General features: G+C 38.6%; 1 protein-coding gene across 4 annotated transcripts in view; it reads left to right on the plus strand.

Moving 5' to 3' along the window:
- SLIT3 (slit guidance ligand 3) overlaps window positions 1–26,194 on the plus strand; it is a 1,039,834-nt gene that overhangs the window by 966,607 nt on the left and 47,033 nt on the right. For all 4 annotated transcript variants that reach the window (XM_078653381.1, XM_078653382.1, XM_078653384.1 and 1 more), the window contains 4 exons: window positions 10,524–10,621; window positions 12,830–12,969; window positions 17,207–17,300; window positions 22,103–22,240. In XM_078653381.1, coding sequence (XP_078509507.1) covers window positions 10,524–10,621; window positions 12,830–12,969; window positions 17,207–17,300; window positions 22,103–22,240 — 470 coding nt within the window. The remainder of the gene's footprint in view (window positions 1–10,523; window positions 10,622–12,829; window positions 12,970–17,206; window positions 17,301–22,102; window positions 22,241–26,194) is intronic.

Here is a 26,194-nt window from a genome sequence, read left to right on the forward strand (position 1 = left end):
TATTTTTAGGGTTCAGGGTCAGTTTTCAGTTTTTGGGTAAAGGGGTATTTTTAGGGTTTAGGGTCAATTTTCAGTTTTTGGGTAAAGGGGTATTTTTAGGGTTCAGGGTCAGTTTTCAGTTTTTGGGTAAAGGGTTATTTTTAGGGTTTAGGGTCAGTTTTCTGTTTTTGGGTAAAGGGGTATTTTTAGGGTTTAGGGTCAGTTTTCAGTTTTTGGGTAAAGGGGTATTTTTAGGGTTTAGGGTCAGTTTTCAGTTTTTGGGTAAAGGGGTATTTTTAGGGTTCAGGGTCAGTTTTCAGTTTTTGGGGAAAGGGGTATTTTTAGGGTTCAGGGTCAGTTTTCAGTTTTTGGGTAAAGGGGTATTTTTAGGGTTTAGGGTCAGTTTTCAGTTTTTGGGTAAAGGGGTATTTTTAGGGTTCAGGGTCAGTTTTCAGTTTTTGGGTAAAGGGGTATTTTTAGGGTTCAGGGTCAGTTTTCAGTTTTTGGGTAAAGGGGTATTTTTAGGGTTCAGGGTCAGTTTTTAGTTTTTGGGTAAAGGGGTATTTTTAGGGTTCAGGGTCAGTTTTGGGTTTTTGGGTAAAAGGGGTATTTTTTGGGTTTAGGGTCAGTTTTGGGTTTTTGGGTAAAAGGGTACAGTGTAAAAATTAAATATAATTAAATTTAAATTACATTAAATTAAATTGATTAAATTAAATTAAATTAATTAAATTAAATTAAATTAAATTAAATTAATTAAATTAAATTACATTAAATTACATTATATTAATTTTAATTAAATTAAATATTAAAAAATATTATATACTTACCAATACTTACGTTGTAATTGTATGCGTTGTAAAGGTATATGCGTTGTAAATACATGCGTGGTAATGGTATGCGTTGTCATGGATCCTGCGTTGTAAAAAATGCGTGGTAATGGTAGGCGTGGTAAAAGTATGCGTTGTAACGTCATACATCCCCTCTGGAGTGGAAATAGTAATTTAAACCCTTACGCTATCCAACGCTTTCCCTACTGTTGCACCCTCTGGAGTGGGAATAGTAATTTAAACCCCTACGCTATCCAACGCTTTCCCTACTGTTGCACCCTCTGGAGTGGGAATAGTAATTTTTACCCCTTCACTATCAAATGTTTTAATTAATAATATCTTTTATATTTTAATTATATGTATGTATTGTTGTTATATAAAGTAATGTGTTAAATATATGTATATGTACACATTTATTAAGTTTCTAATGAAAAAGTGTATTTAATTTGTTTTCAATAGTCAAAAAATAAAAGTAATGTAATTTATTTTGTTAATAGTACTTATATTTATTTAATATTGAATGTAATTTTAATTAATTTAAAAATTCGATATTTTTTACAACGATATTTATTACAACGATATTTTTGAGTCGATATTTATGTACTTACCTGTTTAGGTATAGGGTGTCGATATTTTTGTAAACGATATTTTTCCAACGATATTTTTGTCAACGATATTTTTGTAATCGATATTTCAACACCCTACCATTCAGCACAGCTCCAACCCTGGTGAGGTTTGGCTACATTTAATGAACACAGGAAGCATCGCATCCACAGCCTCTCGTGGAAGACCTACTATATTTGATTTTCTCTGAACAGGAAAGTGGCTACCTCTTGGCAGTGTACTAAAGTCATTTCTCTTTCGTGTTGGACTTTAAATTTACTCTACACTCTAATTGAGTGTAGAGGAAAATCGGTCTCTAGCAATTTTCCCTGCTAACGTCTTCAGTAGGATGGTTATGTTTGCTAATATGTTTCAAACTTTCTTATTTCAAAATGTGGAATTAAAAATGCTACTGAACAAACACGGGCTTAGCAACTGTAGCTGTTGTGTGGTGCTGCTGGAGGTCAGGGAAAGGGCAGCCATTTTGTGAAACGTCTGTCACATAACTCTCTAATGAATTACAGTACGTAGAGCAATGAATTTAAATCGCTTTTGGGATTACTACCAGCTCCTCGATTTTTGAAAGCATGTGCTCGGAGTTTCCAATAAAAATAAAACAGCTTGTCATCCAACTGGGTTTGTCTTGCACTTTCTGCTCAGATGTCCTTGCCAGCCACAGGATTAATGATCTGCCACAGTGCCCAATTTACAAATCCTCTTTTAACACTCTGGGCAATAATCCAATGAGAATGGAGAGTCTGCGACACAACAAGATTGATGGCTGGGCACAGATGCCCATTTAAGTTTACCCTTTTAGTTTCATGTGAAGCAGTATGCAAGCCATACTGACCTCTTTTTGAGGTAAACATTTTTGCTAGGTTCATCTGGAAAACAATCGCTCAAGCTAACAGCCAAGGGGTAAAGGGCAACGTAGAGTATTGAGGTTGCATTTGTCTTCCATATCAACATTAACTTTCATTTGAACCTATTTAGCAACCATAGCTTAAAAGCATGGGAACATTTACTTCATCCAGTACTTCATAACTCGCACTATTAGAGCATATGTCGCTGCAAATACCAATCTTGTTCCTCTCATAACACTCACTTTGTAGATACAAGCATTTGAGCCAGTGCTTATTTTGAGCCAATGGTTTCCAGTGCGCGGCACCAGCACTTATGACAGTCTGCCAAATGGTGGAGCTGTTTGTCTAATTTAGAGACGAGCACAAGAAATATTTATTAATCCAGTATACTATTATAACTGCAGCCAAAGTCATTAGTCATAGTTTTGGTGGCTTGGAATAGTCAAAATTGTCAACCTTGTAGGAATGTGATGTTACTGTAATTGGCAGTGGCAATGGGCAATGCATGTGGAATTGGCCTGCTAACGAGGGTCCTGGCACTTATATTTTTACAAATTAAGTATTGATTTAGGTGTAACTCATTTCCTAGATATAGTCTTCATGCAAATGTCTAATGATAGACATTGAAGTAGAATATTTGGGTTAAATAAAGCAGATCGTTTTTTTTCTCACATATCATACATAATGTTCAGGAGTACCGTAGGTTTTATATGTGCTACATTTCATCATGCGATCCCTATTTTCACAATCTGCACATTTAAAATATCTTGCGTATATATAAATTGTATTGAGACATTTCTGCTAAAACCAACTTTCACACAAGAAAGAACTAAGTGACCATATATGTAAAAGATAAATGTTTGGGAGTTGTTAGTTCCGATAATAGGGATCCATATGCACAAGTCTCGTTTGGAGGGAAAATAGCTGGTGCTAAAAGGTAGTAAGTGGGTTTGACCAGCTCCCACAATCAGAGTGCAAATACTATTAGGTCTAACAACTCAAGGCACTCTTTCTAATGTGTCACTTCTTCCAGTGTATTTTAGTGTGTCAAGAAATTTATAGATATTAAGGCTATCACACTGACTCATGCAAATGATGACTCTAAAGCTAGTGAGGAGTTTTTGAGAACTTCTCTTTCAATTTTGAAAATTAAGCACATTTTTCTACAGATATAGGGACTGCAGAGATTACTCTAGTGTGGGAGGCATTTAAAACTGTTTTTAGAGGGCTTGAAACTTCAGAATAGATATGGGCAAAATAGAGAAGTGACACTCCCTATTATATAGGATACATGAAGAACTTTTCTGAGAATTCCCTGTAATGCACAATATGAGTATGTGAATTAACAACCTGAATCTTCCCTAAAACACTTGGTAATATTAAAATATAGAAGACATAAGCAAAGAAACTACGGAGAGAGTAATGAGATAAGAAAACTCTTGGCATGGCAGAGCAGGAAGAGAAAGATGGTCAAGGAAATCAATAGTCAAAGAATTTATGACTAGAGCTATGTTAGAAGAAGAGACATTTGGGCACCTTTATAAAACCCACTGTAAATACAAATGAGAGCCAAATCTGGAAAAAAACGTTTTTTTAAAAGAATGAAGCTGCCTAAATTGTCAACTAGCACACATAATCGCTTCATTTTGGAAAGTATACATTTTGCTCTATGCGCCTCTTTGTCTGGTTTTCCCATTGAGCCAGACTCTTTCTCTCCACTCTATGATCAGTGAGAGTAAGGGAGGGGTACACCTCATATCTAAGCTGTACAAGGCATGTTCCGGCAATATACCGGTCAATGACGACAAAATTCGCAAAGACTGGGAAAACGACTTAGGCCGCCCCATTTCAGACGACCAATGGACCAAATGTTGCGCAGTAACGAATGAAGTCTCTTTAAACAGCCGACATAAACTACTCCATTTAAAATTCCTGCGTAGAATGTACATCACCCCCACCAGGTCTCACAGGCTTGATCCGTCCAGCCCTCATAACTGTCGTAAATGTGACGCTCCACACGCTGATTTTTGCCATCTCACGTGGACTTGTCCAAAACTACAGTCATACTGGGAGGCGGTACACAAAACGCTAGGAGACATAACTGCACTGACCCTTGTCCCCACACCCGAAGTGGCATTATTATGTTATGTGGTAAACTTCCCTAAAGGAGTTCGGAGATTTGTCTCCCTTAGTTTGCTGCTGGCCAAAAGGGAAATCGCTCTTCATTGGGGCCGCAAGACAGTTCCCACATTACACACTTGGCTGAAAAGTCTAGCATTCTGTAACACTAACAGCGAAGTCTATTCCAGTACACTACCTCGCTCCTCCCGTCCCAAAGATATTTGGGGGCCCTTTGGGACTTATGTGGACTCTCAGCTAGAACAAAGCAAATTCCCGGGCCTCCGGGACTGTATTCTCAAAATTTAATTGGTTCCTTCTTTCCCCACTGTTTCTTGATATAAAGGATGGAATAGCAACATAATGTTGCAAACCAATAGAAGAAGAAAGTTCCCCATTTCTAGTAATACTGTTACATTCCATTTTTAAAGGGGAAGGGTCTAAGACCACCATCTTTAAAAAGGTCCTCCTCACATTTTTTTACAGTCTGAAAAAGATCCTTTGGAATGTAGTTCATATCATTTAATAGCCCTCCTCAACTGTAAATAAGATTTTCATGAAAGTCATGGTGGGTTGACTTGGTAAAGTATTAGGAAACATGATGATCAGTTAGGACTCTTACATGGACGAGTATAAGCCACAAGTACGTATCAGTAGAGAGAAGCACTAGAGAGGGCCTCAACAGAAAACAGCTCAATGGCAGCCATTTTCTTAGATGCTGGAAATGTGTCTGATCTGTTGAACTTGATATTTAATTTTTGTGGGAGGCGATGGATAGTTTTGATATACCAGTCCAGTTTACAACATAAATTTGCAAGACAACATGTGAGCACGTCTGAAGCACTATATGAATAGATTATTTCGGAGGCAATTTGAATTACAATAGGTACTAGGCAGGTCTGCCCTCTTTCGATTACTTTATTTGCTCTATTAATTGATACTCTATAAGTTATGATACAAGAGAGGGCAGTTATACTTTGCCTGATAGTGTGCTCAGACGTAGCAAAAAGCAGCTGATATGCTGATGGTGTGGTACTATAATTGCCTCAAGCTGAGCTAACCTTGAAAACGTGATGACACGCTGTATCTGGATATAAAGTGAAAGCAGAAATAACTGAAATACTAGTAGTCCAAGCAAAAGAAAAAGTACGTCCTAAGGTTTTCCAGAAAAGGAATACATTTAAAGCAGTTACATATATGAGAGTGAATCCCTCAAGAGACCAAGATGAACTGTTTGAACTAAACTGTGCACTCTTAATTCAAAAAAGTTAAAAAATAGTCTTATCTTTCCACATTTGTTTTTCCAGTTTCAAGCAATACCTGTATGTATCATTAGGAGGATCCTGACAACAATTGATACAGTAGTTAGAGTTATCTGGGTTGGCAAGACACCTATAATCAGCAGACTAAAGCTTTCAGTGCTTACTGGCAGAGAGTGGATGGGCTTTGCTTGGCTTTGAAGAATGTTTTTGTTTCCACCATGGGAAAGTATTTACAGTGCTTGTTAAAACTGACAATGCCAGTGTATGCAATATTACATTGTTTAAAGGAATGGCAGCAAACATGAACTCTAGGAAATGTTATTGAATTCCCAACATTCGAAGTTTTGTAAGAAAATTACAAGACAAGGATGGAAGTCTGTAAAATTTAGAAGGTGCTTAGGAAATATGCAAAAATCCCTTTGTGACATGGATATACTCTGTTATAGAATAATCTCGACCTTCCACAACAGATTACAATGGAAGCACTTCAGCCCTGGATAGAGTGGCATCACAACTCTCAGATAACTGAGAAGAGAGTTCCTATCATTCCATGAACTGAAATCAGAGTGCAATTCACCGAGAGCGTCTTTTTTAGTAACTCCAGCTGTGGAGTTGATGGGGAGAACACACAAAGTAGTGGGGATGGGCTGGAATTCCCAAAGGAGTAAAAGAACAAAATGGAAATATTTCCAATCTATATCGAAGTTTCATCAAGTAACATCTTCTGAGAAGGAAGATGAATGCAAAAATAGGAAAGACAAACACAGATAGATAAAAGCTTAAAAGAGTGGGGACTCCTCCACAAATTAATGCATAAAGTTGTAACTCATTTGGAGTGAACCTAATAGTTTGTTCATTTATTGACTGTATTTGACTCTAAAAAGAATCCCAGAGCCTATGCTCAGACCAGTAATAGATACATTCGATGTCTAACTGAGGAAAAACATATGTTCTGAGGTAGTCGGATGTTAAATAGTTTCTGGTGAGGGAGTTATTTCGCTTTTAAAGTCACCACAAGGAAAAGAAATACGATTTGTCCAAGTAGAAAGTCTGATCTAATAGATGTAGATAACTATTGTGAAGATGGTACGAAAGCAAGAGGCCATAATGCGTTTATGGTACATCAGAACCCGCTCCAATCAATATAACAGTTTACACTGCATTGGAAATATTAGTCCCCCCCCCACTATTCTAGGATGGGAAAAAAAAGAAGAAAAAAAGAATGTTATATTGTTACAGGTGTTCCAAAGCGCCAAGGCCTCAGACATAGATGGAAGAATAGTTGCAGAGTGTAGGAAAAATAGCTTCGAATTTAGAAAACGTATCGCCATATGCACTTCTTCAAAAATGTACTGAATATGTTAATATCATGGGCAGAGGCCTAACCTAGGAACTAAACTAAAAGTAATTAAAGATGAATAATCGACTCAATGAATGCTGTGTTGGAGAAACCATTGCACATTAATTCAATAAGAAATTGAATCTAAATTGGATCGTAGCAATTCATTGTTTTCTTTTTTTTTTAAATGGTTTTTATTGATTTTTATATAAAATCATAGAATACATACATTTACACTGAGAGAGTTCACCGTAACCCCCTAACCCTCCCCCACCCCTTAGTCTGGCAGACTTCTTTAGGAAAAGAAAAGATACAAAAAGAAAGATATGCAATATAGGTACCACATTATGCATCGTTTGGCCCAGTCTAATAACTGTGTGCTGTGCCCTAAAGTCAATCACAGAGTTGACATTTGAAAATAATAAATCAAGCTACATCAAGCAAGGCACATGTACAATAATAGCACAGCATAAATAAAATAAAATAAAATCTTCAAATAAGAAGACAGAGGCCATTGCAAGTTCAAATACAAATACAAGAGCAGTTATCAGTTCCTTTGTTCCTTACTACCTGGTTAAATAGTTAAATCCCATATATAGACTTCACTAAGAGTGACACCAATAAATCTAAATTTAGGTTTGAGGGAGTTCCCTGTTATTATTATTATTATTGCCTTGATTATCACACCATACCTGTAGCGGAGCCCAGATTTTCCGACCAGCATTGCGTTTCTTTCTACCTTTCCCTTTATAGATTGCAATTTCCAACTTAAATGTGGCTCGTAATCTAGCAAGCCATTGCTGAAATGAGGGTGCCAGTTCCTCTAACCAGGCCGATGCAATACACATCCTAAAAACAGCCATTGACATAAATATAAATTCCGCCCCTTGTCGATTCCGGTTTGGGTCATTCGCTCCTAAAAGCATCGTTTCAATACTCAAGGTAATGGGATTTTTCACCACCGCTGTTATAAACCTCTCAATATCGAGTTTCAGTTGGGATAGGCCGTCGCAGGTAGCAAAAATATGTATACAGTCTGCATTCGGAAAGTGGCACCGGGGATAGTGAGTTCCTTTACCCGAGCCCCATTTTGCAATTTTGTCAGGAGTGTAATATAACATAAAGAGGGTTTTATAAAACTGTGTTTGAAGTTTAGTTGATAGTAAATAATTTTGTGACATTGCCATTGTACTTTCAATTTCAGCTCGGGATATGTCAATTTTGTTTTCCCATTTCGAGGCTATCTTTCCTATATCATCAGGTACCGAGTTACTTAGTAGGATATATATATTTCACTAATGGTGTTAACTTTACTGGACGACAGTGTCTCAAATATCTCACATTTTATGCTGATGATTTCACAAAGATTTCTTTTTGTTATGAAGTCCCGTATTTGTAGGTATTTGAAGAAGTCTCTGTTGTTAATTTGAAATTTCATTCTTAGTTCCTCGAATGTGTGAAACCCCGAAGAAGAGCAGAGATTGCCGAAGTGTGTAATTCCGGCTGCTTCCCATTTCTTCATACAGCTATCCCTGAAAATAGCGGGCAGATCTAAATTATCTTTAAAGAGTGTATAGTATGAGATTCGCCCAATATCCATTAGTTTTCTTATTTTTTGCAATATTTTAAAAGAATGTAGGAGCGGCTTAAATTTAACGTTTTTGTGATAGCTGTCATGTAGATGACGCCATGGATATCCAGAGTTTTTTTCACCTAACAACAGGTTATAAATAGATGGTTGCCCACCCTGTGATGCTACATTCGCTAATTCTATTTGAAGAAGTTCTTGACTGTTAATCATGTTTGCTGCCCAATAATAAAGCCGCAAGTTTGGTAAACCTAAGCCCCCCCGTTCCTTTGGTAGAGTAAGGAATTTTAATGCGCGTCTTGGTTTAGAATATGACCAAATAAATTTTGAGAAAGTCTGTTCCATTGATTTTAAACAGGAGTCCGGGAATTCATTGTTTTCTTTTGTGTATAATGCAGTCAGTTAAAGGTTTAAACATTTGTACTGTGTCGATTAATGCAACAAAAAAAGAACCTCCCTTTTCAGGATTTGTAGCTACAAATCATTTACTTGAGGTTGTATTAAAAATCTTTTTCTTTTTTAACTGTGAATCGATGCTTCAGACCGTCTTAGTTTCTAACTTTTAACTAAAGAGACCTGTGTTCTAAACCCGGCATTAGTACAATAAAGGTCTGATTTTTGGTATACACATATATCTAATGAAGCTTAGTAGTGTCTAACTCACACTAGCTTCTCAGTGGGTGTGTTATCTGGTACAGTTGGCCAAAGAAGTCCTCACTCTTCCACTGGTGCGTCTACTGCTGTCAGGGGCGCAGCGAAGCCCCCCATGAAGAAGGGGGCACCAAGCCTTCAGCCCAAGACCATTTAATATATATATGAGACTCAGGGGCCCCTCTTAACATTCTGCAGAGAGGCTCCATCATTTTGCCTTATGCCATTGACTACTGTTCTCAGTCCTAGCTTCTTTTGCAACCAACCCCTGTGGCCTCCACAGAATCCCTAAACTTTACCCTCAGCTACCCTATGGACTTGCTGTTCAGACCTATTCTTCCATCAGTGACCTTGTCATTTTTGTAGGAGTTCTATCACTTTCCCAGAAATAGATCTCATGCTGTCTTGTAAAGTAACTGCTTCTGCTTTCTAGGCCAAAAGCAGTGATACCTCTCCTTTTTCCCGTGAGTGACTTTACCATGCTATAAATCCGTAGCATTTGCTGAGGTACTTATATCCCTTAATGCAACAGACAGGTTGGTCTATAACAAATAGTTAACCAGATCCAACTTACTGACTGCATCCAGGAGTGCAAATGCACCATGCATACTCGAACACAGTATCAGCTGATGTCAGCAACTAAACGTATGTATTGCTCAGTGCACGTATTTATAGGGGAAACTGGTGGCAAGAAGCAAGGTGGATTTTGGGAGTGGTGAGGAAATGACAGAAAGTAGTGTCATCTTCAGCCAGAAGCTCCCACAGTATAAAACTTCTTCATTTCGAATGTGACATTGTGTGCATAACGAATTTATGGTCAGAAGAGAAATGGGCTATGCTGTTAATGCTGAATATTGATAGCTGAATGCTGCAAGATCCGTCAATGTACTTTTCGACTGGGTCTCTTCCTCTCAGTCACTCTGTCTTCCGAAACATTTTACTTGCGGGTCAAGCAAGCATTTTCTATTGTGGTAGCGCAACTACGGAAAAATTAAAAAAATGCGGAGCATAAATAACCTTTCAGAGGATTCTTAAACCTCCATTGCGCTTGCATTCAATTGACCCTATTTGTTCCTACTCCTTTTCCCAGGGGCTGAAAAGTGCTGAAAATAACCTCTGTTATGCATATTGCTGAATATATTGGAAATAAACCACAAGCCCTAATGTATAAGCAGCCAAATAGCCTTTCCTTTGTATCCTGACCTTATTATATGACTGTGAACAATGAAAACATTCCATGGTACAGACACATGTAGTAGTTGCGACTACTCACTGCTGAACCTCTTTCCTCAGGGTCGAGATTGCGAAGTGCCCATCAATGCCTGCATTAAGAACCCCTGCCAGAGCGGTGGAACCTGTCACATCAGCGAGACGGTTAAGGACGGCTTCAGGTAGGCACTCAGCGAATTACATAAAAGAATGTTAATGCAGTAAAACGTGAAGTACCACTGGTCAGTGTACCTTTCAAAAATGTCTAAGAGCTCATTTAAAAGCAGGTACGAGAGCAGTATAGTTCTGTGCGACAGATGGAGGAATTGTCCATCTGGCTTACTGCCAGATTCCTGCTATCCATGAAACAGACTCACAAACCTTTATTTCAGAACAACAATTTTATGAAACGCTTTCTTCAAAAATGACTCTCTGTGCTTTGAATCATGCAGGGATTTGGGGGGATCCGGGCTGTGCTCATAATGAACAGACTTGCTTTCAGTGGGGCGCAGGAAGGCGCAATTGCCCGGTGGGACCGACAGGGGGTAAAGTCTGTTCTTAGCCCTATAAGAAGCTCTGACTCTAGTCGTTCTTATGAACCTCTAGGGGAGCGAGCAGCAGGTGAAATTTAATCATATGCTGGGGCAGTCATTAAAAGAAAACAGGTCTTATTTAAAAGAGTGACCACGTGCAGAGATGTCGGAAAAGGGTCTTGTGAGGAAGTGGCCCTCTCACAGTTCAAGGTCGTCAGGAAAGGAACTAGATGTCAAAGGCATGTAATGAGAGGCCCCTCGGAGTCCAGGTTGTGGGGTCTGGGAAGAAAATTATGTCTTCCAAATTCTCCATGGGAAAATACCTCAGTAAAATATTTGACTGCACAGTTCATGTACTCTTTCAAGCTGAGTTACCCCACACCCTCAAATTCCAGGTTCAAGTATGTATGTACATAGCAATGCTGTCCGGTCCTTTGTTGATCAAATTCTCCTGCTTATTGCTGTCTTGATCTTGGAAAAAGAACAGCAAAATTAGTAATTTACAATCATCCTGCAAGTCTTACAGAAATACAACTAAAACATATTAACAGATGTATAGTTAATGCATTCAGTAATCTATTATACAAGGTATTGAAGAAAAACCATTTTGCACATGAGCTCATTATAACTTTACAAAAATATTTTTGCAAATTATGAAATCTTTATTTTTGCTTTTCTTCAGAAGAGAGTTGTTATGACTATGGTCTTTGTAAAAATCTTAATTCTTATTATGTAATATTTGCCACTTACAAAATCCCATCCACAACTCAATAAAGCACGGGTTAAGAGTGATTACATTATGAGAATCATTTCCTCCGAGCTTGGATGTAAAAAGTGCGGAGAGGATGGGTATGCTGCCCACTCATAATAATAATAATAATAATAATATCCACATTTGTAAAGCGCACAATCACCCGTTAGGGTCTCTAGGCGCTGGGGGCCGTCGGGAAGATTAAGCAAGCTATTGCCCAGAGTCACATGGTGCTGGGCTAATCTGCCGCCGGTGCCGGGGATCGAACCGTGATCCCCAGATTCCGGAGTCAGTCGCCCTGGCCGCGGCGCCACACCTCTTCCGTTCATCCATTTGAACCCAGCAGTCACCTTGACACTGAATGAAAACCTGCTGCTTGTGAGGAAAGTATAGTGTAGTGTACTTTTATGGGAAATTACCTAAAGCCACATCCCCAGTGATAGTTGGGGCCAACTGGAATGAGCACATTCTCACAAAAAGACCCAATGGGGGTTCAGAAATATGGTCCAACACCAGACTCAGATTGTTGCTGGTCCTTTCACTGAAATCACCATAGTAGCAGAATTGTATTCAGTACCAGAATTATGAGGGAACAAAACAATTAAGGCCCTCCTACCTGTCCACTGGTAGCTAAGGGTGGGGACTGCTGCGGGGGGAGTATTCCTGCAGGTGTCTGTGCTTGAGTGTATTTAAAGGCCAGCCTAGATGGTGTCTCCCACTGTGCAGGAGCTTCTGTTCTTTATTTAGGCCTCATTCTCAACTCTGCCTGATGAGAGAGAGTTTATACATGTCTGCTAACAGTTGCATTACTTTCCAAAAGACACAAGAAACACTTGTGAGGATCCATTCACCTTTGTTGTCCTACAGTACAGCTACAGTTGTGTTGACTGGACACTGATATAAGAAAAGTATCTTTTCATAACCTGTGCTCTATAGTGTGGTTTTAGCTGTGTGATGGCAGATTTTGCCGTTAGAAAAATGTACAAATCAGCTGAGCAGATGCTACACTTTATCAGCAATTGTGCGAGGGAAAAGCACCGCAGTCAACAGAATGATATTGAAATGAGAGGTGAAGAAATGTATTTTCCTTGGTTCATCCCTTACAGTTGTTCCTGCCCTTTGGGATTTGAGGGGGAGAAATGTGAGATTAATCCAGATGACTGTGAAGATAATGACTGCGAAAATAATGCTACCTGCGTTGATGGGATCAACAACTATGTCTGTCTCTGCCCACCAAATTACACAGGCAAGTACTTGTATCAAGAAGCTCATAACACAATGATGAGTGCTATTGTTCAGATTATATGATATTGTGTGAGCAACTATTGTCTAGGAGTGCATTGCACAATGGAGATGAGTACTGTCCGGGCCAAACAAGTATGACTGAGAGTACAGCTGCTCTAGACTGCATGGTATGAAGATTATATTTGACCGAAAGCTCACAGTGGATTACCGGTGACCTTGTCATGTCATCGAATGTTAATTACTATTGCTATCCATCATATAGTACATATAGTGCAAATACACAGTGCTTTTGTTGCAAACCATGTATGCCATAAGGGAGGGCTTCCTATACTTTTTTTTTTACCTAATTGACATTGATTAATGCGCTTCAAAGTCCTATAAATTATAGTGATCCCTATCTGTTTATGAAGAAAAACCATATATGTATTGCACCACACATCAATATTTAGAATAATTAGTCATCTTTAGCTGGTCAGTATTCAGCTTTGAGCAGTTTCAAAATAAGTATAGTAGGTTTCACTATGAAAGCCTTTGTGGGTTTTTTGTGTAGCCTTGTAGGTGAAGATTCCAACCAAATTTGGGGTTACCCCTTTAAGTCAAGCCACATGGAATGCCACTACAAATCAACAGACATTGGGCCAGTTTCACAAAGCTGTTTTTCTGTGGGGACATTTGTCTGCCTCCAGTAAACCAATGATTAAGTCACTTCTAAGTCTAAGAAGGACACATTTCCACAAACACAATTCATTATGAGTAAGAGTGTTAGTGATGTTTACATTTAGAGTCCTAATCCTACATATCCATTTGTGGTATCTGACTACATTATTTGATTATTGTGGCCCTCAGCCTAGAACTCGGCTTTGAATCATGATGTGTGTTAAAACAGATGGGTGCACTGAGCAGCTGTCTTTTTGTGTAAGATGTCTTCAATCAGCATTGAATTGTATCTTATGGTTTTGTGTTGCATTGAAATTACATTTGAATATATAACCCTGATGAGGTGTTAAGGCACTTTGATGCACAGGTAGCTTGCTATGTTGTAGGTTCTACTTGTTTGGAAGGACGTGGGTTTTTAATGTGGTCTAGGCGGAAACATGTTTTAACGTCATGCATGATGGCCAGAATGATCTTTTACTTTATCATCTCTTACTTAAATGTGTAGTTGAGTGAAGAGGAGTGAGATATAGAATGCATACGCTTCATATCATAATTGTTTCTGTGTACAAAGGTGTGGGTTGCGCACGCGCAAGTGTTTTGCTGTTGCACACAAAGATCACCTTCTATTGTAGCTGTGATCGTGCAGGTTTACATGAAACAACGTAGGGTAAGAGACTAGCTTTAGCAATCATTTCTACCAACCTTGTGGTGGAGATTTGTTTTTGTTTTTTTGGCAGATATTGTGCTCAGGCTTCTGTTGTCCATACCCTCATTGAGTAGAAGATTCAATCAGTCTCATGTTTGGTGTAATCCTAAATGATCTTTGGGGGAAGAGTGAAGAATTATCAGCTAATGAATTGCAAGTGGTCTTGAAAGTTTCTCATCTTTGTTTTCTATTCCAGTAGGGGAGATCTGAGTCTAGTTCTTGGGTGATTATTGAGACGTCTTTTGTCTTTGCCCTCTTTGCGTGGGAGATTGTGCAACCGCTTGCTTGGTTCAAATACGTCCTTATCCATTGGGCAAGGCCTGGCCTTCACAGCTTCCTGATTTACAAATAGTCCTGGATGTTTCTTGTCTTTGACTTTGACAAAGTGAAGCCCATAATTTTAATACCTTGATTGAGAAGAATTTATTAAAGAGATGAACACCTTCCTATTAATTTGGATAAATAAAGTTTTATTTTTACTTAAGAGCCACTCTAAATAAATAGGTTTAATTTACATTATTTTCATGCTATTCCTGCACTTTAAGGCAGTTCTGCCTCTTTAGCAGAGATTATGCAGTTTATTTTCTTTGAGAAACAAAAGCAGTTGAAAGGTGTATATATTTTGGCAGAGCCCTGGGAAATAGTCCAACCTTAATTTCAGAGAAAACCTGCCAGTGGAGAAATACAAGCCACTTTTCACAGAATTATAGTGTGCAGTAAAGCTTTCAAAAGCCTGACTGACAGCCCACACCAATGTAACCTATGGTTTCGTGCCAATCATGGGGAAGACTCAAAGTTCCAGGCTGCAAATGGACAAATGATTGAATTTGTCTGAAGAATAGCAAGGGACAAGTGTTGAACTGTATTACCTGATTAAAGAAGTAGACAGGCAGATAGTGATCCGAGCCACCGCAGAATCAAGAAGATTCAATAGGTCAACACTCCATAGGAAACACATACGTTCAATAGACTAAGGGCATCATGTAGAGTCTAGCAGGTAGGATACTCTTACAAAATATGACAGATATCCCATCGTGTGTAATGCAAATGCTATGGGCTATAATGCACTTGTAATACAGTGGATGGGCATTCCCCACGTTTGTGATAGAGCATCCTGTCTACAAACTCTAAAATAGGTCCTAAGACAATTATAGCTAAATAATGAAATACATGCATAGCAACAAACTCGGAATTGAAGGCCAGCAGGATGAATGAGGTCCTGTACGAGTTCTCTTTACCTTCACTCCACAGGCAGTGTCTTTTCCTGCTGGGACAAACCAGAACCAGAGTAGTTCTTGGACTCCCAGAGGGCCCTTCCTGTCAATGCTTTTTTTCAGGTCACTGACAAAGCACATTTACAAACAGTTGGAAATCAGAATCTGGAACAGCTTTTTTCTGCGACTGGCGACCCAGGTAGCAATTCTAATTCGTCTTGAAAAAAAATGTTCGGCCATTCCTGCTGCGAAATGCTGAAAACAAGCATCTTCTGTGCGCTGCTGAAGCACATCCCTCTGCTTCCTGCCTGATCACTCCCCTCACGTTGAACTTTAGTTAGAAAAACTGCACTAGAAAGTCCTTTGAGCTTATTAGTCAGTGCAGTGTTTTCATCTATGTCGCTATCATATCAGTGCACAATTTTTTCTGTAACCTATATTTCCTTACATTACAAGTTATGGTCACCAAATTTTTTAACACCGGTTCCTCCTTATGACTATGTTTTATATCATTGAGACAAACACATTACAAAAATAAGAAATCATTAATGCGCAAACTTTTAAAAATAAACTGAACTCTTGTGGATGAAGTTGGTTACAATAATGTACTTGTATATAATCAATATTTTCTTTATCACTTTACACATTATATGTTCTGCTATTAAATCATTCTTAAGGAGATTGCCCTTTGTAAATTGCTTTACGATTCTTTTGTATTTGAATTTCATTATTCCATTTTGAGGTAATTATCACAACAAACAATATGGTATCTTTCCTAAAAAATATAAAACTGGCACAACTGAAAAGGTGAATGTGGCAAAAGTTAATGTTCCTCTGTTATGAGATTAGCTGTATTTATTATATTTATTACAAAGTTTGATTCCACTGATTTAAAATTAGCTTTTTTTTTTTATTGAAAGTAGTATTTATGAGGATGATTCCGCTGTTTATCGCAGTGGTTTATCCCTTCTCAGCAACGGTGGCACATCAACCCTATTTCCAAAGTGGTTTTAGGATTCAAACTGGTGACATTCGTATTGCCAGGGATGCAATAACAGTGGGCTATCTCATAAAGAAGTTTCTAGAACACTTCCTGATTGTGTATAGACACTAATAATAGTTGTTTTCTTGTAACGCTTCTGACCACACTTCAGTTTTTTCTAAGTACAGTAAATGATAGCTGTTAATACAAAGAATTTACGGTACACAATTTCATAAATGTCAGCTCACTGCATGTGCTGATGCTAAATGTTCTGCTCACTGAGTTGAGATTGATAACGAAACTATGTGGCTTGCTATTTCTTGCAGGTTAACAGTGTCTTTTTTAATCCAATGCAGCCTACAAAGTCCTACTTTGTATAAATATTAGGACAGCTTCGCAGGTGGTGTTTTGAAAATTGTCAATTAGTCAAAAATAAAAGGGGGGTCCACTTCAAATCCTCAAACACTGCATGAATGCAAAAATTAAAATTTACTTTTTAATTGGTTGTCAAGGTGACTTAGAATAGGAAACAAATATGGCTTAAAATCACTAAAAAGTCATTTTCATTTGGATAGCTGTTGATGTCATACAGCATTGGCTTTCTAAATTACAATTTGCACGTAAACATTTCCATCTTGTGTCATTTTATTGCTAACCGTATTTGCTATATCTGCTTCAGGTGAGCTCTGCGATGAAGTCATTGACCACTGCGTTCTGGACCTTGATCCCTGCAAGTTCGAATCCAAATGTATCTCTGAAGACAAAGGATATAGGTAATTTTATGCAATATCTACACATTTGAGATTAACTGGCACAAAGCACGAATGCAGATTCAGAGAAAAGTTAGAAACTTGGATCACAAAGTAAAATAAGAAAGAGTGAAAGTGAGACATAAAGGAGGATTAATGAATTGTTGGATGGATTAACTAATTTTGAATGAAGGAACTGACAAAATAAGCTATGGACCAGAAGGAATAATGATTGAGACAAAATTATTTTTGTTAGGATTTTGATAGAATAAATAAAATCGAAAAGAACAGCAGAAAGAAAGGGGTAGAAGAAAGGAAAGACACAACAGAAATGAATGGTGTTCATCTTGCATCCAAAATAAGAGTGTGAGTCCCAGAAATGGGTTATAATCTGCTTGAGCCAGAATTTCTAGGTCGAAAAATGTCTATTTCCACTCACCTGGAAAGATTTTCACCCACAATTTCCATCTGCTCTGAGCTGGAGGTATGTGCCCACAATAAATCGCTCTGTATGGTCTTATCTTATCTTAAGGGAGACTTATATAGCGCTCTGTCACCATAGGTTTCCAATAGGGTTGGTAGAATGTGAAGTCTAGTCTAGGCCCCAGGGATGGGTGGGGGCTGGGCAGTGTCTGTGCTATTGGTTGTCTGTCCCAGAGCACCAGCAGCTCTACAGGATGTAGATTCATACCTGGAAACTTAGGCCTGATGTTCCCACTAATCTCAGGTGCAGGAATTTGGGGACCTCAAAACTAGCCAGAGAAGTATACTATACAACCGTGACAATCTTCTTCCACCCGTGGATACCGGTCCTGTGTCCCAAGTATTTTAATCTTTATAACTAAAACAAATACACATATACAGACACACACACACTGTATGCATGTGAATCACACAATCATACATGGATACAAATTTGTGTGGGCAAGCAAGTGTGTATTTTGTGTGTGTGTTTGTGTTACTTGTGCATTTGCTATTATTCTAAATTGAATTATTACTTACAATCATTTTAGCCATTGTGCCTATGGTTATTTATGTACATAAGCAGCCCTGAAAAAACAACGTTCAGGTCTCCCTTAAATTAAATTAAAAATTAAATAAAATATATTGACTGTTGCTTTCGGATGAGGAGCGATACAAGACTTATCCTCATCCATCCATCCATGAGAGCCTTCCTTGTGAGGGTATACAGTTATTCAATAGCACCTAGGAGTGAAAAGATCATCTCAATCAGACTTGGCCGATCTGAATGCCTGCTTTTTGGCAATTGCGAATTTAAGAAAATGTATTGTTCCTTCCCTCAAAGCTGAAAACACGAAGCAACTATGAATGAGCTGTGAAGTATGAGTTTCTCTACGGACATCTGGAAGCAACTTTACCGATGTCTATTTCTGCAGCAATGGGTTTTCCAGGGCATGTGTTAATGCAAGCCTGTGGCGTGGTATTTTGTTGGCAGAAACAGCTCTCTCCTAACTCATAGTGTCATTCCAGTAAGTGCGAGTTGAAATGGTTCACGCAATGGTCCGTACAGATGAAGTACAACTAAAAAGGAAGCTGACAGTGATGTTTCAGAAGACCATTACTTGAATCTAAAAAGTCAGGCTTTTGTTGATATATTTGTTTTTGGTATGATCAGCTACCAAGCGAGGTCAAAAGCTCAGCAAAGTAATCCTGATACCGTAGGTCAGAGAAATTCACAATCCCAGGGTTTCTCAGTGCTTTTGTTTCCTCAATGGTCCCTTAAGTGGATATTTGTTAATGGAAAATGCAGTAAGATAAAGGAGTAAATACAGCTTCAACAGAAGTCAAATGATAGCGAGGCACACAGGAAGACTGCAAAAAGCTTTGTTTGAACTACAATAAGAATTTGTTTGATTCCTAAACTCCTCATATAGCCTGCTCTTTTTGTTTTGATGAGCTGTTGTTCCTGTTCTACTGTTTTTATTCACTTGTCGCAGCATTGAATGGTGACACTAAATATGCTGAGTGAACCGTATTACAGAATATTTTAGCAATCGACCTATGGCCTTACTAAGTATAGGCAGGCATTTGTGTTTGCAATAGTATGTACAGCAGTCTGCCCACAATGTTGTCACGTTAATAACTATCTATCGAAAAACAAAAAAAATATTTAAAACAATATAGAATTGATTGTATTCCTCTTACTTGGGTTGCAACTACTCAGTCACTATTTTGTTTACTGCAGTAGTATTAGATCCTTGCGTTATAGTCACATTTCCGACAGCCATGTTTATAATCCTCGGGATGCATTAATGTATCCCTGGGTAGACGTGTTGAGTGACACAGGTATGCCCTTCTGGAGGTTTTTTCAAGCATTTTGACAGAGTCAGAAGGCAATATATTGTTTCAATCCTCCAAAATAAATCCATGAAGTTCACATAGGGTTACTGTCTTTAGTTAGCATGTAATGTGATCTTTCGGTGACCATTGTTTCGTTGTACAAAGTCATATTTGGAAGGAAAGTAGTGGGTATTTATAGTGGATCTCTTCCAGTGGTAGTAGGTCAGCTACGTTATCGTTCAGAGCTGTGTGGGTAGCCATATTTGCACTGCATGCAGTAACCACCTTATACTGGTTCATTATGACCAGGACTTAGTAGCTTACCTTCCGATTATAACTATCAGAAGCTCCTATAGATATGACAATGCTATACATGTTTCAAGTCTTCCAGCTAAATGACATAAAATACTTTTAATTTTCAGTCTATTATCTCATGGAAGGCCACAGTCTTGGATGGCATGTGATGTTATCTTCTCTTCTTTACACAGTGACAGTTATGGCACTGTGTTTCATAAATATGTCTGAGGGAGGAAATCACTGGCAGACAGTCGCGGCCCGTGGAGGGAGTGCCGTGGGGCGGAAAGGCGGGGCGGGGGAGGGGCAGGGTGGGGGGTAGTAAACACCGGAATATGGATGATTAGAGGTAAGTAAACAATGAAATAAGTAAAACAAATTTTATTGTGCGCCCTGCATCGCATTGTGAAATTAGATTTGAAGATCACAGTGAGGCTTGATCTCAAAATGGTTCAGTCAAGAGACTCAGTCTGCTGCAACAAGCATACATTTTGGCACTTCTGTCCCAGGGTTAATTCTAAGCCTTTGATCCCGTCTTCAATGTGTCCAGGCCCTATATTCCCAGGGACGATGCTTCCTTCATAAATGCTTGAACCATATCTTATGCTTATCGCTACAGGGCAGATTCACCAAGTAACATTTGTTTGTAAACAAAGCAAAAAAGTTTCCCAGCAAATGTCGTTCTTTTACTCCTTTTAGAAATCCACAAAGGGATTCTAGCTTCTTGCAAATACATTCATCAGTGTGTATTTCTCCGCCACCAGTGTGTAGAAATCCACACTTGTAATTCCCATTCATCAGTGGAAAATGGATGTTCCAAGGCGCAGTTCAAAAATGTCAAATGTTTGGGAATATCCACTAACATGTACAGTTTATGCCATTCCCAACCTGTGATCCGATCCCTTCCCACTCTTACGGTGGTCAGAGATTTATTCGAGGGCTGGAGTAACTCCTCTTCCAGAATGGAAAGCGGAAAAATGTTTTCTCTCAAAGAAAAAACAAAGGTGTGCATTTTCAAAGGGAGCTCCCTTGCCCCTTTGTACGCTGCGACATTATAGATAACTCCATACAGGTGAATAAGAATCCTTGGGAAAAGTCACATGACATTCCCACAAATATGCCTGGAAAACTATGCCTGGCATGTATTTGCAGGTGTACTTCTGGGAATATTTGTGAATCACAAAAAGTAGTAAATATGGACTTTTACACAGACTAAAATCTTTGAGACCAGATGTCCCACATTTCCTGTGAAACACACCCCTAAATGTTTCTGCTCTGCAGGGACATTTTCCAAATTTCAGACATAACCAGTACGTGTATGCACAGTTTAGTGGTCAGGGTGGGCTTTAGGATGGTGTGACTAGTGTGGCCGCACGGGCACTCACCTCAGGAGTTCATTGTTCATTGTGCGTACTGCTTTCAGGCAGCAATAAAAATGTTAGGATAACTCTTGTGATTAATGTTTCTGCTAGAGAGAGGAAGATCGGAGTTTTGTCTAGTGACAGTTTTGACTCACCATAAAGTAGCACAGAGGGTTAATATCTCTGCTGCAGATAACAGATCTGTATTTTATGTTAATACCTGAGTGGAATATTTAAAGCCAGCCTTTATCAGCTCTTTAAAACAAATTAAATGTATGGAAATTAGGAGCTATAAAGAGATGAGGGGTACTTTTGCCTGGGTGGGAGTGAGGGAATCCGAGGAAGAGATCATTAGGTGGGTTGGGCGCCAGAAAAGTTTGTTACAGCAGGCACCACTAGCTCTAAAGCTGGACCTGAGTATAGTAGTTGGGAATCCAATTGTAGCTTATAATTATTTTAATTAACGTAAAATAATTATCAGCTACAATTGGATTAACATAGAAAGAGCTTTACATGTATGGACAGTAAATACATGATAAAACGGTGCTCTTGGTGGAACAGCAGAGGCAGGCCTTTGTAACATTTATCAGTTGGGAAGTTACAAATTACTCTGACTGGTTCTACTATGACTGCTACTTCCAGTAAGAAAGATATCTTACTATGCTAACATATAATCACACCTTTACTTGAGGCCAGAAATAAGATACAGAAAAACAATATTCTCTGAATAAGGGGTCTCCCATGTTCTACTTAGAGCTTTATTTAAAATTGAAATTAAGGTTCACACATCTGCTAGAACAGAAAAAAAATCTACGTGACACTTGCTTCTTTGAGTCTGCATTATTTATGTTTCATGTATTATCTCCACAGGTGTGAGTGCTTGCCGGGATACAGCGGTAGACATTGCGACACTGACGATGATGACTGTGCAAGCCACAAGTGTCGCCATGGGGCACAGTGCGCTGATGCAGTGAATGGTTACACCTGTATCTGTCCCCAGGGTTTCAGGTGAGATATGCTATTGAAAAATGCCAGAGCATTAATGATACCTCTTTGTGTTCCATGGCCTACTCTGTCCAATTCAGCCAAACATTAATACAGGGAGAATTATGCACCTTGAGGAAGTATGGAACATTGCTGAGCTGTAATACTCCTCATATAGGGTGGAACACATTAAGCCACTCTCTCTACTTCTAATAAAAGAATGACATCTGTGTGTAACAAGGGGGTAAATTAACCTCATTTAAATGTTGAGCAGCTTCCCATGATTCCATAGAGTGTCTGGAATATCGGTGTACCTCCTGCCACGTATACAAAAATTAGAATTATTCTACCTAAGCATGGTATTTAGGCGAGAGGATCTAGTTTGGTCTAGTGATATAACACGTATGTTTTCCTTGATGCCACCTACTCTTGTTTAAATCGTGTTATCTCTCTGTTCCTGATATTGAGCAGTTTTTGTGGATGCTGTACTGTCCCTGCTATGTCAAAGGATTCATTTTGCCAAAACTTTCAATAGAGTTTCTGAAAGAAATATCTAGAATTGTAATAGGATTCATGTGCTGTGATTTTAGTAGAGATGCATATATCAATGTTAAAAATATGTGGTGTAATAACCTTCTCTGCTCAATGGTTAGCTTCAGAAAAACTTAACATTTTGGTAATTAAACATGGTAATTAATATGCACCTTCAAGTTTCTCCTATTTAGCCTGAAAATATTACTGCCCCCTGCATCTGTATCATTCTTTTTGTGGCAGTCCATATTGTCCTTTGAACACTTTAGTGAAATGCCTTTTGTTGGGTATCCTGGAGAATGCTAGTCCAACTCTCTGTGTATGTGTTGGCCAGTCAAAACATCTATCATTCCGGCTTGTGGAAAACCCCTTTTTTAAATTTAAAAATTGCTAGTAAATGATTTTAGAAAACGAAGGTCTATTGATATGTGTATGTGTTCAGAACATCATCAATTATGAATCTACAGAAATGTCTAAGAAGCATTTATTTAGCCATCTGTGGGTTTGTGAACCCATTGAGGCCCATAAGTATCAACAGTGTGAAAAGCCAATGATTTAGAACTAGCCTTCTACTGGGTGTCCTTATAGTCAACAGCTTAAACACCTCCTTGGGCTGGCTAAGTTATCTTCGACAATTAGTGAAAATCCTCATGCAGATTACTGTCTTAAGTTTCTTATAACTTCTTTGTTTATAAATAGGTTACATTTTTACTGATTTTTACATATAAATACAGACATAAAACAATATGTGTTCTGTCTGTATTTATTTTTAAAAGTGGAATAATACAGATAATTGCCCTCCTTGTGAGTGACTTTCCATGCTGTCCTTCATGAATTCAAGGCGGATGTATGACATTACAACGCATGCTTTTACCACGCATGCCTTTACAACGCAGTTTTTACAACGCATGCTGTTACAACGCATAGCGCTTAGGGGTGCTGGATAGTGAATAGTTTAATTTACTATTCCAACTCCAGTCCCCGTGGATAGTAGGGAAGGTGTTGGATAGTAAATTAAATCTATTCCCTATCCTAGAGCGCCCCCCAGCGCAATGCGTTGTAATAGTTGCGTCGTAAAGGCACTGCGTGGTAAAAGTTGCGTTGTAAAGGATGTTTCCCATTCAAGGCCAACAGCTGAGCAGATAGAAAGCATGGGGAGTTAAAACAAAAACAGGATGAGATTTCCTTAAATACAGGCATTAGTGAACATATATTTGCATATAATGTAATATTTAAATGTGGGTGTAGTGTTTTGTTATATTTGGCTGCTTAATTTGCTAAAACTTGACAGTCATCAAAGTATGAATGCATATTTATCAGTTGAATGACTCCATTTATTCTCAAAACACAAAATAAATATGGATAAATACAAATAAGATGTCCAAAAAATAAATATGGATAAATACAGATGGAAATGTTAAAATAATAAATATCATAAAACCGGGGGCCCTATTTATAAATTAAATTAATGTTTTGTGACAAAAACCTTGGGAATGTACAGACCTCCAGGTCATTTAAGTATATTTAATGAATCTCTTAAACAACTGGTTGTATCACAGCTATTCAGTATCAGCGAATCTTTGACTATCAGATTTTTAATGTCTGGTTTGACTGCCATATGGATTTATATGCGAGAACTTTTCTCAGAACCATACCGTGATGAAGAAGAGGAAAAGTCCAATAAAAACAAGGTAGAATTTAGATTTTTATTTAGGGAATCGCAGCAACACTTGTCAAAATAAACTGTCCTCAGCAATCTAAAAAAAAAAGCTCAATCATTCTCAAAAGAGTGACAGAAAAGGAAAGGGGATAGTGGAGAGCAGGAGAAAGGAGGTGCCAAAGATGATATACAGGAAAGTAAAACACAAAGATGTACTTAGCTTATCTCTACAGAGATAATGTGGTTACTCACCAGATGCTGCAATAATAGAACCCACATACAAGGCCAAAATATAATCTGCATCAATATTTTCTTTTTTCTTTTTTCACTATGATTTTAAAATAGCTTATGTACCAAAGCAGTCCAACATGGCCACATTTATGCTGATCGCTTCTTTTGTACCAATGATATTAAGAAACATCATTCTGGAAGCTTACTAGATTTATTATGTAATGTAATATACAAAATTAATTAATTGGGCTGCACTACACTTAGCCACTGCGTAACTCTCAGGGCTGCCATAGAAATCAACAGCCAAGACTGCGAATAACTAGTCGAGTGCTTTAGCTTGTTGTATTTACATTTTGTCTACCCCTGTGGAGTCTCCAGTTTCTGCAGTTTTGCACCTCAGTTGCTCTGCTTCTCCCACCAAGAAAATGTTCTCTTACAGAAGGCTTTTTTTTAGCAATTCACATAATAGCTGTGGTATTTTGATCATTGTCACTCAAGCGAGGAACATCGTCTATTACGGTAAAACCTGTTATTTCATTCTTCTGTGGCGTAAATGCTTCTGAGCTCCCTGTTGAGTTTCCACGCTGCAGGAGACTCAGCAGTGATTATTTAAATAACAGGGATTATATATTATTGCAGAGGATGAGGCATTGCATTCTTGTGGGTTCGAGCGGCGTGAGCGCCGCATGGCAGCCATGCTAGCGAAGATAGATAATACCACCATATCACCGACAGCAGGTTTCAGGTGTAAAATTAACAAGTTGTATGTCTTGTCTTACCGATTTCACTGGTAGGTCATGCTTGTGCCTCGTACCTTGTGAATATGTGCAATATTCACTTCTTCTATCCCACTTTAGGCTCTCCGAGAATGCCAGGGCAATGTCAAATCCTGGAGTTTGAAAGGAACACTTTGGTCAATCCTTTAAGTGACAATAATGTTCAATACAACTATGTATACATTACTAATGCATTTAAAGAAGTGCTGGGATATAAAATATCTCTCAATAGCCGCAGCTTCTTACTGTGCTAATTCATTCATGAGATTAAGGAGATGGGCAGATTTCTGCACATTTGTCCAAATGTTTGTGAAATTACAAACGCATGATTTTTTAAAAATAGGCACCCAATTGTTACAAATGGTAAAAACAGCTTAATGGGGCGTTTTCATTTGCTTTGGCTCTGTAAAATATACATTTTTGTTTCTCATATAAACAAATTATGTTCCCGGAGCAATGTCTCATTCTCAGCTCTCTGACTAAGAGCCTTATTATGAGTTTGGTGGTTCTCCTGTCTGCTCCCCACCACCGTGCTGACAGGAGGACCACCAAACCCGTATTGCGCCTGCAAACCGGATTACGAGTGTAATCCATGGCGGGCGGTGCTGCAGTGGTCTGTTAGGCTCATAGGAAAGCCTTAACAGCAGACTACTGCCATGACAGGGCCTGAAGCACAACTTGTGCACCACTGCAAACACTCCCAGGCCCAGAAGTGTAGGGAGGGGGGCCTGTTAGGGCCCCTCTTACTTCCATGTCCACCTCCCTTTTCCTGGCGGGCTC

This window comes from Lissotriton helveticus, chromosome 7 (genome assembly GCF_964261635.1).
Source record: "Lissotriton helveticus chromosome 7, aLisHel1.1, whole genome shotgun sequence".
In the NCBI taxonomy this organism is placed as follows: Eukaryota; Metazoa; Chordata; class Amphibia; order Caudata; family Salamandridae; genus Lissotriton; species Lissotriton helveticus.